The sequence below is a fragment of the Pecten maximus genome, chromosome 12, assembly GCF_902652985.1.
Source record: "Pecten maximus chromosome 12, xPecMax1.1, whole genome shotgun sequence".
NCBI classification, from domain to species: domain Eukaryota; kingdom Metazoa; phylum Mollusca; class Bivalvia; order Pectinida; family Pectinidae; genus Pecten; species Pecten maximus.
In genome coordinates, this window is record NC_047026.1 from 31,303,884 (window position 1) to 31,318,533 (window position 14,650).

Sequence of the window (14,650 nt, forward strand, 5' to 3'; positions counted from 1 at the left end):
ACGGGTGGTCTGACACTGACTGGTGGTATTGACATGTACAGTACCATAAACGCCATCAAACGGGTGGTCTGACACTGACTGGTGGTATTGACATGTACAGTACCATAAAACGCCATCAAACGGGTGGTCTGACACTGACTGGTGGTATTGACATGTACAGTACCATAAACGCCATCAAACGGGTGGTCTGACACTGACTGGTGGTATTGACATGTACAGTACCATAAACGCCATCAAACGGGTGGTCTGACACTGACTGGTGGTATTGACATGTACAGTACCATAAAACGCCATCAAACGGGTGGTCTGACACTGACTGGTGGTATTGACATGTACAGTACCATAAACGCCATCAAACGGGTGGCCTGACACTGACTGGTGGTATTGACATGTACAGTACCATAAACGCCATCAAACGGGTGGTCTGACACGGACTTAATGGATTCAACAGCTACAACAGTGTCCTTACATCTGTACCCAAACGTTGTAATTTGATTATAAGGCATCCTCGAATCACATAAACTTCACATTGAATATATTTTCCGTGTTGGTGAGAGGGTATCCTCACAATTATATTGCGAAATAATTTGCTTTTAAATAACAATTGATCTACATTCTGTAGTAAATACATGTACATTTGTATACATTTTCTTTAAATTTTCCAAATAGAAACTTGATTATAATCCAGTTCGAGTAATCAAAACAGCTTTGTGTGTTTGTTTTTTTTCTCTCATCTACACAATTATTCGAACCTATTTCAGTAAAGTTACGTTTGAGATCTAACTAGAAATATTTGAAATAAAAATCTAAATACAGTGTAAAAGATTGTCTTCGGTCACGTTTATAAGTTGTACAACGTGATGAACGGGTTTAAGTGCTAGTACTCAATACAAAAATGTCCTGAAATTTATCGATATTGTCAACCTTAAACGCGATAGGACTGTCCATTAAGTGTCATCAGGTGAATGAACCAGCCACCCGGGGAATGAACTCGACACTGTGACAGACAATGAGGTCTATAGTACATGTACATTATGCATTACTGTGACTTATGTACATGTGGCGGTGTGGTGTCCGTATTAACCACTCGGCTTTTTCACTTGTAGTTGACGTCCTGGAGAAAGTGGTAACGATAAGAACGAGCTATATGTGAGTGAGAAATCAGATTCATATATCTGACACCGATTCCAACATGGCTGCAGCTAACAGTGACCAAGAGATCGACGAGCTAAAAATCCACACCGCCACTGCCTTCGATTGGGAGGCAGAGAAGAGGAGGAATACTAACGTATCTGACGATGGTACAAACACATTTTTCTGGTGAGTGTATAGACTTATATGATGACAGATCCAAAAATGTAGACAAGTCTCAGGTACCTTTCCATCATCTGTTTTATATTGATATACTATAGATACGTATAAACATATTGACTCTTTATTAATTTGATAATTCTTGCCAGTGTTCTCTTTATTTTCTCACATATTTGACATCTTTTATCCGGACCTCTGATCCATCACATATAGGTATTCCTTAATCCAAAGTTAGTCGTGGTTGGACATTTATGACTAAACTAACAATGCTACAGAACATAGGTGGTCAGTGGCCATGGTTTATATAGCCACAGGTCGAGTTAAATAGACTATCCAGGGGAATTATTCATTGATTTTGTTGGACAATGCCCTTTATTGTCTACATAAACAACTATATGAGTATACGTCTATATAGATATGTCGATTTCTCAAATAACATGCTCGAAAGGTCTTGCAACACACGACTAGTTACGTACTTTTAATATTTATTTACATGTGTAAGCTTTCGATTGAAAACTATCGATGCCTATCTGATGTCTGACAACTGGGTGTTAACACTCAGCTCAGGGCTACGGCGCGGAACGTGACGAATTACGTCAGACTTTCAATCCATTATGGACTGTGATTGCCAAACTTCATTACAACACAAGTCAATCTTAATTGAGATGAGCGTGTTTCAGGACATACATAATGAAAAGTATGCGTGTACTTTAAAACAATGAAGCGGATTTTAACTTTAGACTAAACAAACCCACTGATTCACAAATAAAAATAAAAGATGAAATTCACAAGGATGAATAATTATAGTGTAACGACAGACCGTGTACACACTAAATACATTGTATTGACAATGTACAAAACCATCTACAAACATATACGGTACACCGGCAATATACAGACTAATAGTATACGTACAATATATACATACTGAGACTGTAAATACAGACGGTATACAGACAATATACAGACTGATACTATACATACTGACGGTATACAGACAGACAATATACTGACTGATACTATACATACTGACGGTATACAGACAATATACAGACTGATACTATACATACTGACGGTATACAGACAATATACAGACTGATACTATACATACTGACGGTATACAGACAATATACATACTGATACTATACATACTGACGGTATACAGACAATATACAGACTGATACTATACATACTGACGGTATACAGACAATATACAGACTCATACTATACATACTGACGGTATACAGACAATATACAGACTGATACTATACATACTGACGGTATACAGACAGACAATATACTGACTGATACTATACATACTGACGGTATACAGACAATATACAGACTGATACTATACATACTGACGGTATACAGACAATATACAGACTCATACTATACATACTGACGGTATACAGACAATATACAGACTCATACTATACATACTGACGGTATACAGACAATATACAGACTGATACTATACATACTGACGGTATACAGACAGACAATATACTGACTGATACTATACATACTGATGGTATACAGACAATATACAGACCGATACTATACATACTGACGGTATACAGACAATATACAGACTGATACTATACATACTGACGGTATACAGACAGACAATATACTGACTGATACTATACATACTGACGATATACAGACAGACAATATACTGACTGATACTATACATACTGATGGTATACAGACAATATACAGACTGATACTATACATACTGACGGTATACATACAATATATATATACTGAGACTGTAAATACAGACGGTATACAGACAATATACAGACTGATACTATACATACTGACGGTATACAGACAGACAATATACAGACTAATAGTATACATACAATATATACATACTGAGACTGTAAATACAGACGGTATACAGACAATATACAGACTGATACTATACATACTGACGGTATACAGACAGACAATATACAGACTGATACTATACATACTGACGGTATACAGACAATATACAGACTGATACTATACATACTGACGGTATACAGACAATATACAGACTGATACTATACATACTGACGGTATACAGACAATATACAGACTGATACTATACATACTGACGGTATACAGACAGACAATATACAGACTGATACTATACATACTGACGGTATACAGACAATATACAGACTGATACTATACATACTGACGGAATACAGACAGACATATACAGACTGATACTATACATACTGACGGTATACAGACAGACAATATACAGACTGATACTATACATACTGACGGTATACAGACAATATACAGACTGATACTATACATACTGACGGTATACAGACAATATACAGACTGATACTATATATACTGACGGTATACAGACAATATACAGACTGATACTATACATACTGACGGTATACAGACAGACAATATACAGACTGATACTATACATACTGACGGTATACAGACAATATACAGACTGATACTATACATACTGACGGTATACAGACAGACAATATACAGACTGATACTATACATACTGACGGTATACAGACAGACAATATACAGACTGATACTATACATACTGACGGTATACAGACAATATACAGACTGATACTATACATACTGACGGTATACAGACAGACAATATACAGACTGATACTATACATACTGACGGTATACAGACAATATACAGACTGATACTATACATACTGACGGTATACAGACAATATACAGACTGATACTATACATACTGACGGTATACAGACAATATACAGACTGATACTATACATACTGACGGTATACAGACAATATACAGACTGATACTATACATACTGACGGTATACAGACAATATACAGACTGATACTATACATACTGACGGTATACAGACAATATACAGACTGATACTATACATACTGACGGTATACAGACAATATACAGACTGATACTATACATACTGACGGTATACAGACAATATACAGACTGATACTATACATACTGACGGTATACAGACAATATACAGACTGATACTATACATACTGACGGTATACAGACAATATACAGACTGATACTATACATACTGACGGTATACAGACAATATACAGACTGATACTATACATACTGACGGTATACAGACAATATACAGACTGATACTATACATACTGACGGTATACAGACAATATACAGACTGATACTATACATACTGACGGTATACAGACAATATACAGACTGATACTATACATACTGACGGTATACAGACAATATACAGACTGATACTATACATACTGACGGTATACAGACAATATACAGACTGATACTATACATACTGACGGTATACAGACAATATACAGACTGATACTATACATACTGACGGTATACAGACAATATACAGACTCATACTATACATACTGACGGTATACAGACAATATACAGACTCATACTATACATACTGACGGTATACAGACAATATACAGACTGATACTATACATACTGACGGTATACAGACAATATACAGACTGATACTATACATACCGACGGTATACAGACAGACAATATACAGACTGATACTATATATACTGACGGTATACAGACAATATACAGACTGATACTATACATACTGACAGTATACAGACAATATACAGACTGATACTATACATACTGACGATATACAGACAATATACAGACTCATACTATATATACTGACGGTATACACAGACAATATACAGACTGATACTATACATGCTGACGGTATACAGACAATATACAGACTCATACTATACATACTGACGGTAGACAGACAATATACAGACTCATACTATACATACTGACGGTATACAGACAATATACAGACTGATACTATACATACTGACGGTATACAGACAATATACAGACTGAAACTATACATACTGACGGTATACAGACAATATACAGACTGATACTATACATACTGACGGTATACAGACAGACAATATACAGACTGATACTATATATACTGACGGTATACAGACAATATACAGACTGATACTATACATACTGACAGTATACATACAATATACAGACTGATACTATACATACTGACGGTATACAGACACAATATATACTGACGGTATACAGACAATATACAGACTGATACTATATATACTGACGGTATATACAGACAATATACAGACTGATACTATACATACTGACGGTATACAGACAATATACAGACTGATACTATACATACTGACGGTATACAGACAGACAATATACAGACTGATACTATACATACTGACGGTATACAGACAGACAATATACATACTGATACTATACATACTGACAGTATACTTACAATATACAGACTGATACTATACATACTGACGGTATTCATACAATATACAGACTGATACTATGCATACTGACGGTATACAGACAATATACAGACTGATACTATACATACTGACGGAATACAGACAATATAGAGATTGATACTATATATACAGACAATATACAGACTGATACTATACATACTGACGGTATACAGACAATATACAGACTGATACTATACATACTGACGGTATACAGACAAGATACAGACTGATACTATACATACTGACGATATACAGACAAACAATATACAAACTGATTTATTAAGTACGAGTACCGCGCGGATATGCTATACCCGCGAAGTAAGAACGAGTACCGCGCGGATATGCTCTACCAGCTGAGTAATAACGAACACCGCGTGGATATGCTGTACCCGCGGAGTGAGAACGAACACCGCGCAGATATGCTGTACCCGCGGAGTGAGAACGAACACCGCGCGGATATGCTGTACCCGCGGAGTAAGAACGAACACCGCGCGGATATGCTGTACCTGCGGAGTAAGAACGAACACCGCGCGGATATGCTCTACCCACGGAGTAAGAATGAGTACCGCGCGGATATGCTCTACCTGCGGAGTAAGAACGAGCACCGCGCGGATATGCTGTTCCCGCGAAGTAAGAACGAGTACCGCGCGGATATGCTCTACCTGCGGAGTAAGAACGAACACCGCGCGGATATGCTGTACCCGCGGAGTGAGAACGAACACCGCGCGGATATGCTGTACCTGCGGAGTAAGAACGAACACCGCGCAGATATGCTGTACCCGCGGAGTGAGAACGAACACCGCGCGGATATGCTGTACCCGCGGAGTAAGAACGAACACCGCGCGGATATGCTGTACCTGCGGAGTAATAACGAACACCGCGCGGATATGCTCTACCCGCGGAGTAAGAACGAGTACAGCGCGGATATGCTCTACGAGCTGAGTAATAACGAGTGCCGCACGGATATGCTGTTCCCGCGGAGTAAGAACGAACACCGCGCGGATATGCTCTACCCACGGAGTAAGAATGAGTACCGCGCGGATATGCTCTACCTGCGGAGTAAGAACGAGCACCGCGCGGATATGCTGTTCCCGCGGAGTAAGAACGAGTACCGAGCGGATATGCTATACCAGCGGAGTAAGAACGAGCACCGCGCGGATATGCTCTTCCCGCGGAGTAAGAACGAGCACCGCTCGGATATGCTGTTCCCGCGGAGTAAGAACGAGCACCGCGCGGATATGCTGTTCCCACGGAGTAAGAACGAGCACCGCGCGGATATGCTGTTCCCGCGGAGTAAGAACGAGCACCGCGCGGATATGCTGTTCCCGCGGAGTAAGAACGAGCACCGCGCGGATATGCTGTTCCCGCGGAGTAAGAACGAGCACCGCACGGATATGCTCTTCCCGCGGAGTAAGAACGAGCACCGCGCGGATATGCTGTTCCTACGGAGTAAGAACGAGTACCGCGCGGATATGCTGTTCCCGCGGAGTAAGAACGAGCACCGCGCGGATATGCTCTTCCCGCGGAGTAAGAACGAGTATTGCGCGGATATGCTCTTCCCGCGGAGTAAGAACGAGCACCGCGCGGATATGCTCTACCTGCGGAGTAAGAACAAACACTGCCTCGATATGTGTACTAATAAACAACAAACACGCGTTAAAAAGATCAGTCTATAACACGTCTGGCATCACGGCTCCTATCTTTATATTGATTATAAGACACATACTATGTACAACGAAGGCCATGTTGATATCACAGCTCGTATGAGATCCGGTACACATGGTCGTCCCACGATACGTACAATGGAATCAACCGGAGTCACACTTCCGTCTTAGATAAGTTCTAATGTATATATAACAGAAAAAAAAATCCTGTAAATCTAACACGCAAACGGAGAGGTCGTCCAACTTACGTTAGCATTCGGGAAATATGTGTCTTGGTCCCTTGTTTAATTAAATAAAGCATACAATATCCTCACATAATTCATATATATTTATACATGAATTCCGTGGACATTGTATATTTGATGGTAAATGACCGTCGATATCAGGATGATAGAACATTTTCGATGTCTGTGTGTTTACAGGAGAGCTCATACCATCACGGTCCTCGTCGTTTTCATCGGCATTCTCGTCTACATCGCCTTGTTCGAGGACCCTGTACTCAACCCAGACTACAACAGCAGAAGGTATGACACTGATCACAGGGACACGACAAGCTGTTGCAGGTTCATTGGAACCTACTGGGTGTGTTATAAAGTTCTAAAAGCATGACAAGCAGACGAGGATTATCAGGTCCCTGTGCCATTGATCACAGAGACATGAGACGTTGTTATCAGGTCCATGTGCCATTAATCACAGAGACATGTGACGTTATCAGGTCCCTGTGCCATTAATCACAGAGACATGTGACGTTGTTATCAGGTCCCTGTGCCATTGATCACGGAGACATGAGACGTTGTTATCAGGTCCCTGTGCCATTAATCACAGAGACATGGGACATTTGGTGCATTTGGTAATATCTTGATGTGTTTAAATGTTTTTATTTTGTAATGTAACAAATTAACAGGAACATGTAACACTGGTCATGATATTTGACTTGGCCATAAATTAAGTCTGTAAGCCAATGTTTAATATTAAACTTATCAATATACAGAGCAGGTTGAAAAATACAAACCATGAAACAGATATATTTGCGAAAGTATATTTCGTTTTTAAAAGTCTTTGTTGAAGTATTGGAGATTATAAAACAGCTACAAAAATAGCACACGTATCATACGATATATGGTGTGTGTATTAGATCTGTCCATTATATATCATATATCAGCCAGCGTTATGATTCATTTCAATTAATATATGTCGTTCACTTTTATATCGCCTTTATGAATCACCATATTTGCTGAACAGATATATGTATATATATATGTGTGTGTACAAACGAGAGAGGAGGACAATTTTAACTCGTAGTTTGTCCGGACCCGGTCGGCTAACTGACAGATGTAGATAGCTGCTACCGATTACGCAATCACGCCGTCTCAGAAAGAGGCGTTGGTATCGAAAAGGTGAACAGTTCAAGGTCAACACCATCATGGTGACAAATCGTCCATTTGCTTACATGAAAGCCCAGATCGAAATGCGAGAGCTCTGTCGTAGCCCCCATTAAGGAGGGTGATACAAAATATTAAACATTGATACTCCCGTCCCACTGTCGTAGCAGCCCCCATTCGGTAGGGAGCATACCAAAAAAAAACTCACATGTTGTTAATTTACGGGGTGGCCAACATTAATTTTTTTCATTTTGGTTTGTACTATTGCCAGATACATGCTATTGTCCTTCGGTGATTGCTCTGTTGGACAATGCGCACTCTGTGTAAGTTATGAAGAGGCCGGGAAGTTGCTATGCTATTGCAAGGCGAAGGCAAGCACAGGTTGGTAGACATCATGGGCTACACTTTTAGACCATTGAACGTATTGGGTACATTAGAACCGTTACGCGGTCATAACCATTTCGCCATTCCCCTCCCGCGGCCCCGTCGCGTCCGTCGGATGATTTTGTTGGCGATACTTGCTCCCAAATGATTCCAAATGAGGTGTGAGAGACATATACGATGTCCAACGTCGTATTTACCACTGTTGATTGGAAGGCTACACCGACGCGTGTGTTCTGAGATATGTTAGCAGTTGGCCGTTAATGACCTCGTTAGGAATTTCACGTCGCCTATGAAACCCCTATCTTCATGATAGTAGTGTTTGCTGAAAGTTATTGGTCAACCATACTCTGGTAACTAGGCAGAATTTAGCATTTGTTGTATGACTTGATCAGCAGGATGAGACGGCGCCAGAATCTCCCCAACCGTTTCCTGCATACCTCACTTGTGCCTTTGAAGGAGTGAGATACATCTTACCAATTAGTTGATCTTTTGCTTTGGATGCATAGTATTATTATTAAATCCAAACACAAAGCAACATTATATTACCTGGAATAGTCGATCTTCTCTCACGATGGTCTTCGTCAGCTACTTGGTTGGCGGTATTCATGGACTCGATTTTGAAAGAATAAGTTTTGTGATAGTAGATATACCAGGTACTGATAATGTATGGCACTGTACACGTAATTGGGAGCTCCTCTTTTCTATTACTCAACTACAACAAAATGAATGATAGAACGTAAACTAATTGTTTACTATTTATAATGATAGATTTCAATACCCCGATGAAATAATTTCAAGTTCTCACAGTTTCTGTAACATTACTAATCTAATTAAAATCGGGTGAACATTTTCACTACGCTACTCTCCGTATGAGAGTAGCATAGTGCAAATGTACATATGATGTTAATTAGATTATGATGTTAATTAGATTGTAACATTACATACAGCAACATTTTAGCATGCGTTTCTTTTTCATTCCAGTATACTAGGTACAGTACAATTAGTGAAGTTACTTGTGTACGGTACACTGTGTTGATTGACTAAGTAAATTGTTGTCATAAATGACGAAGGAAGAAAATGGTAAATGTTTTTGTCTTATTGCGTAAGGTAACACAGTTCTTTACCGGTCCCTACAATATGAGTCGTATATTTTCTGTACTCATTGTTATCAGGGGTGTGGCTGCTGTCGTGTTGGCCTTCCTGCTGTTTGGGGTAACTATGACACCCGACGGACCCTTCAAACGCCCTCATCCAGGTAGGTTTAGTTAACAGTGATAGACACACTCTAATTACTATGATATCTACTCCGCATCAGACTGACACTTGTACTATTTACATGTAGTATCCCTTTACTGATCTCCAAAAATGATTTATGTTATAAAATATTCTTACTTATCCTTAAGTAATAGGCCGTGTTTGCCAAAATCTTATCAAATCATCAAATTACTGCTATTTCTCCACCGGTATGCTTTGTTTAACAAAAAGCTGTAATGAATTTGAAGATTTATCTTTTTTATTGCAGCAATGTGGCGTTTGGTTCTGTGTGTGAGCATTGTGTACGAGTTGACGTTGGTGTACCTGTTATTTCAGGTCAGTCAATATAGACATTCTAACAAGATTACTCGTGTGTAACCCACATAACACAATATCATTTTAGGACGAATCATAACATGCCCGGGCACCTGTTTAATAAAGTATGCCTTTTGCACTATAATTGACATGAGCTTTCATTGATAAAGATTTTATGACACATTTTATTTTGAAACCAAAATATCGGAATATTTAAGAATACATTTTGTAATTCGTTTTCGAAAAAAAATCCACCAGTTTAAATATCAAAGAGGATAACCTTTAAATTTGGAGTCTAACTGAATATGAACAAAGCAGTGTATATTACAAAAATGTATACGACCATTTGAATCAGGATAACCGTAATATATTACATGTTTGTGATTTAAATTAAAATTTATGTTTAAGTACGGACAATATATCTTTTGTACTCGAACATTGCTTTTTAAATAAGATTTTGTTATTAAAGTACACCTGATTGGTGCTCTTTGGAAAAACACACGTTTTAATATATATGTTAATACCTTTTATAAATATAAGTAATAAAGATATCGTTTCAGGCTATGGAAAAGTTTGTATTTTATATCATTATATGGAAAATGTATATTTTATATCATTATGATTATGATATATTGACCATTTGTGTTATAAAGAGGATATTCGCACGAGTGAAAAATATCGAAATATTCTGTCATACCCTTGAAATACATGTTATATTAAACGGACAACCAATCAATATCCTCTATATATATAATGTTCCTAATATTTGATTTAATAAAATTTAGTGTTCCATATTTGCATATTCTTGCTCTTGATTAATGCTTAGATAACGTGTCATGTATCTAATTATGAACTCTGCAATGTATATTCATAAATAATTGATATTATTCAGACCCCTAATGACGCCAGAAAACTATTACGCCATATAGACCCCAATCTGGGTAAGCCCCTACCAGAGAAAAATTACGGAGGGAACTGCTATATATATGACTCCGATCATCCTGACCCCTTCCACAATCTGAAGGTAAGATCGCTACACTTTATCGTGGTAACACATTCAAGGTAATACGATAGCAAAATAATTGAATACCTAAGATAAACTACAATTATTCTCACCTTTTAATATAACCTGGTAAGTGACATCTCACTGTTACTTTAAGCTGATAACTGGTATCTCGCTGGAGCTGGTTATTATAACTTGGTTACCTTAGTGGCTTCTCGCTCATTGCTATAACGTGATATTTTTTCTCTGGATAAGTCAATTACTTTGACGTGAGATCTTTCCTGTCGTCTTTGACATAAAATTTTAGTTTGAGGTTAACCCTTTGCTTCCGAATTCTTTCATATATCAATATAATAAGATAAATCAATCTCCTCTTCATTGTCAGGACAAAGCTGACCTGTTTGTGATATCCCACTTTCTTGGCTGGTGGGCAAAGGTGAGTCGTTGTAAGTCAAATAGTTCAAATCGCGACGATATTAAATAATAAGTTGTTCTCATTTTAAGTGAGAAGACATGTGGTTCGTGAATAATAGACATAAAGTATAAACTGTTGATCAGTACGTTATTTGTAAAGGTAGACAACTCTATTTTAGTCGCTGTTTCTGCGAGACTGGTGGATCTGTTGGGTGTTGAGCATTATGTTTGAAGTCCTGGAATACACATTTGCACACCAGCTTCCTAACTTCTGCGAATGTTGGTGGGACCACGTATGTATAAACTAATACAGTTCACTTTACTGTCATAAACATGAATTAATAAATGGAGAAATGAATGTTTTAATGCTAGTTCGACCATGATCTGTAGGTCTCCTTGAAAGCACCCACGGTAACGAATTTTTACAGTGATCAATAAGGTACAATATAAAGAGATTATATTTGTTCGAGATGACTTCATTTAGAGCTGTATTTCATACTTATTTGTACGTGTACACAACAAAAATGTAATTCGTCAAACATGTCTTTCAACGAAAATCATCCTGGATACTCGAGGGGTTATATTCACGTTCGCTCTCTACACCACTGGAATATGTCCTGACCAATCACTAAGCTAATAACTTTTTTTGAATATCAGGGAGTTTCAACATTAGTCAATTTCACGGTATGACGACCTTCAGATTCGTTTGAGGTACCACAAATAGAGCTGTGTATCGCAAGGTGTGTAGCGATACGATTCGATTTGAAATAACTCCAACAGGCAGATTTATAAGCCGCTGGAAAGGCCTTGTCAGTCATATTGTTTACAACAAAACGTAAGCTAACGTTAGTCAAGTGAGATAACTGCAAATTTTCAAGTATCGCGAAAGAAGTCAAGGATAAACGATGCATCGATGAATAGTTACACCACCAGCAACAAATGATCAATCTGTTATTCAAAACTTATCCACAAGTTAGCGGAGCCATTCATTTAGCCATGACATATTCCAGTAGCATGGACACATTGTTTTCTATTAACTATCCTTAACAGAAAGTTGATTCCTTATAATAGTGAAATGGAAATGTTTTATGTTAAATCATCAAATGATAATAAACATATCCAAACATTTCTGTGTATGTATGACATTGTAACCATAGTTACCACCAAATGTGTAATTCAATGTGTCCTTTCGACAGTGGATCATGGATGTGTTGCTGAGCAATGGCATTGGGATCTATGTAGGGATGAAGACCGTTAAGTACTTGAACATGAAACCTTATCACTGGCGAGGAATGTGGAACATCCCCACTTACCGGTAAAAAAAACTAGGTCACGGCAACGTGATAACAACTTATATAGGAAATTAACGATACAAAACTAGGTCACGGCAACGTAATAACAACATATTTAGGAAAAAGAATACAGCCATGGTTGTATGTTAAACAGTTTATTCACAGAAAAGGTCATATTCGATTCCCCCTCCTTTATGTGGTTTGTTTTCCTCCCTCAAAGTCTCCTAGACATCCATCCTCTTTTGACCCTGGCTTTTGGTGTCTCCTTGGCAACCGTCCTTATATGGCCCCCTCCCCCTTCCCCTCGCAAAAACAAGCAAAGCTATAATAGATACTAATCGCTTGTGTAAGATATGTGGTAGAAGTTTAAAGCCTTGTAAAATATCTATCTGCAGAAATCACAGATCTCCAAAAACATAGAATAAACATACAATTCATTTATAGATAAAAATATTGTCCGATATTAGTACATTTGCATAGTAAAGAATTGTTTTCGGACATAAGCTTTTTAAACATTTGATAACATGGTTTATTGTTCAGTGTGGGAGTCTGAGGTAATTGTCTTTAATTCTAAATGTAATTGTATCACCATGGGCTATTATACATTATATTTCCTTCTGTATAATCCAGGGGGAAGATTAAACGGTTTGCCATGCAATTCACCCCCTACAGCTGGACTGAATTCGACTGGAAACCTTTGTCCAGTCTTCGTCGGTGGCTAGCAGTCATAGGCCTCATCGGATTGGTTAGTACAGTCTGTATGTTGTTTGTAAATGGTAAACTAGTTCGTGTACGTACCTTACACTTCCCTATGTCATAAAACGTGCACAACAAATACATCAGGTGATGTTACTTTCGCTATGACCACAGTTTATGTACATATAGATACATGTCCTTTTATCACCATCATATATATGCTATAACATATTTAATTTTGATAAGTTTTTCATAAACAACACTTGGCCATTGCTAATAAATGTAATAAACTGTTCCTGCTGGTGGAAATGAAGGTTTTATTGGTAAATCGTATACGTTATAAATTGCACTCAGTTTCTGCTTTTGGAAATCAACGATTATTGTTGTAAACACTTTAAAAATTGTACACACAGTTCCTGCTGGTGGAAATCAACGACTTTTACATCAAGTTTGTTCTTTGGATTCCGCCTGAACACTACCTCAATGTGAGTAGGATCGTGTTGGTGCTCTTTATGGCAGCTCCGTCCGCCAGAGAAGCTTTCCAGTACTTAGACGACCCGTAAGTACAACGCTGGAGAGATCTAAACA

The 14,650-nt window shown here is 38.2% G+C and overlaps 1 protein-coding gene across 4 annotated transcripts in view; it reads left to right on the forward strand.

Moving 5' to 3' along the window:
* LOC117339202 (phosphatidylserine synthase 2-like) overlaps positions 1–14,650 on the forward strand; it is a 40,950-nt gene that overhangs the window by 21,114 nt on the left and 5,186 nt on the right. For all 4 annotated transcript variants that reach the window (XM_033900669.1, XM_033900667.1, XM_033900670.1 and 1 more), the window contains exons 2-11: positions 1,107–1,320; positions 7,745–7,846; positions 10,261–10,343; positions 10,611–10,678; positions 11,550–11,681; positions 12,046–12,096; positions 12,254–12,367; positions 13,271–13,389; positions 13,997–14,111; positions 14,476–14,621. In XM_033900669.1, the coding sequence (XP_033756560.1) occupies positions 1,193–1,320; positions 7,745–7,846; positions 10,261–10,343; positions 10,611–10,678; positions 11,550–11,681; positions 12,046–12,096; positions 12,254–12,367; positions 13,271–13,389; positions 13,997–14,111; positions 14,476–14,621 (1,058 nt within the window). In that variant the 5' untranslated portion in view covers positions 1,107–1,192. The remainder of the gene's footprint in view (positions 1–1,106; positions 1,321–7,744; positions 7,847–10,260; positions 10,344–10,610; positions 10,679–11,549; positions 11,682–12,045; positions 12,097–12,253; positions 12,368–13,270; positions 13,390–13,996; positions 14,112–14,475; positions 14,622–14,650) is intronic.